This window comes from Aptenodytes forsteri, unplaced genomic scaffold, assembly GCF_000699145.1.
Source record: "Aptenodytes forsteri isolate BGI_AS27 unplaced genomic scaffold, ASM69914v1 Scaffold61, whole genome shotgun sequence".
In the NCBI taxonomy this organism is placed as follows: Eukaryota; Metazoa; Chordata; class Aves; order Sphenisciformes; family Spheniscidae; genus Aptenodytes; species Aptenodytes forsteri.
Genome location: NW_008794443.1, coordinates 93,976 through 95,049, shown reverse-complemented (window position 1 = coordinate 95,049; position 1,074 = coordinate 93,976). Strand labels below are relative to the sequence as shown.

The following is a 1,074-nucleotide window of genomic DNA, read 5'->3' as shown; positions in this document are numbered from 1 at the left end:
GGGACACAGACGTGCGATGGGGACATGGGTGTGCAATGAGGACATGGGCATGTGATGGGGACACAGACGTGCGATGGGGACATGGGTGTGCAATGAGGACATGGGCATGTGATGGGGACCTGGGTGTGCAACGGGGACACGGGCATGCGATGGGGACATAGACATGCAACAGGGACACGGACATACAGCAAGGACATGGACTTGTGATGGGGACATGGGCATGTGGTGGGGACACGGGCGTGCAACGGGGACAGACGTGCAACAGGGACATGGGCGTGCGATGGGGACGTGGACACACGGTGGGAACACGGGTGCATGATGGGGATGCAGACACGCAACGGGGACATGGATGTGAGATGGGGATATAGACATGACGGGGACACACGATGGGGACACAGACGTGCGGTGGGGACATGGGCATGGGATAGGGACACAGACATGGGATGGGGACACATGTGATGGGACACGGGTGTGCAACGGGGACATGGACATATGATGGGGACAGGGACATGCTATAGGGACCCCGATGTGCAATGGGGATGCAGCTACGATGGGGACAGGGACATGCTATAGGGACACGGCCATGCAATGGGGACCCTAACGTGCAATGGGGACCCAGCCGTGATGGGGGCGTGGCCATGCAATGGGGACAGGGACACGCGATGGAGACCCAGCCACGTGACGGGGACCCCGCTGTGCCACGTGCACACGGGGGCCGTGCCACCGTCCCCCAGCCCCGGGTTGGTGCCAGTGAGGTGACGCCCCGTGGGACCGGTGGCGGGGGGGGGCAGCTGGCACGTCCCCAGGGGGTCACATCGGTGACCACGTGGGGAGGGGACATTTCCCTCCCGTCCTCGCTTGGCTGAGCCCCGGGGCAAAGGTCTTGGTGGGGAAACTGAGGCACGGAGCGGGTGCCCCCCGCTGCAGCTCTCTCTTATCCAGCACCTGCTCAGCGCCGCAGGATGAAGGCTCTCCTCCTTATCCTCCTTGCCCAGCTCGGCTCGGCATCGCTGATCCCCGGTAGGTGAGGTTTGGGGGGGGGGGGGGGGGGACCCCCACAGAAGGCACTCCTCG

At 64.0% G+C, this 1,074-nt stretch overlaps 1 protein-coding gene across 1 annotated transcript in view; it reads left to right on the top strand.

Moving 5' to 3' along the window:
- Nucleotides 1-962: 962 nt before the first annotated feature.
- Nucleotides 963-1,074, top strand: part of ALPL (alkaline phosphatase, liver/bone/kidney) — a 5,474-nt gene continuing 5,362 nt past the window's right edge. The window contains 1 exon segment of the mRNA XM_019474706.1: nucleotides 963-1,020. Within this exon segment, the coding sequence (XP_019330251.1) occupies nucleotides 963-1,020 (58 nt within the window).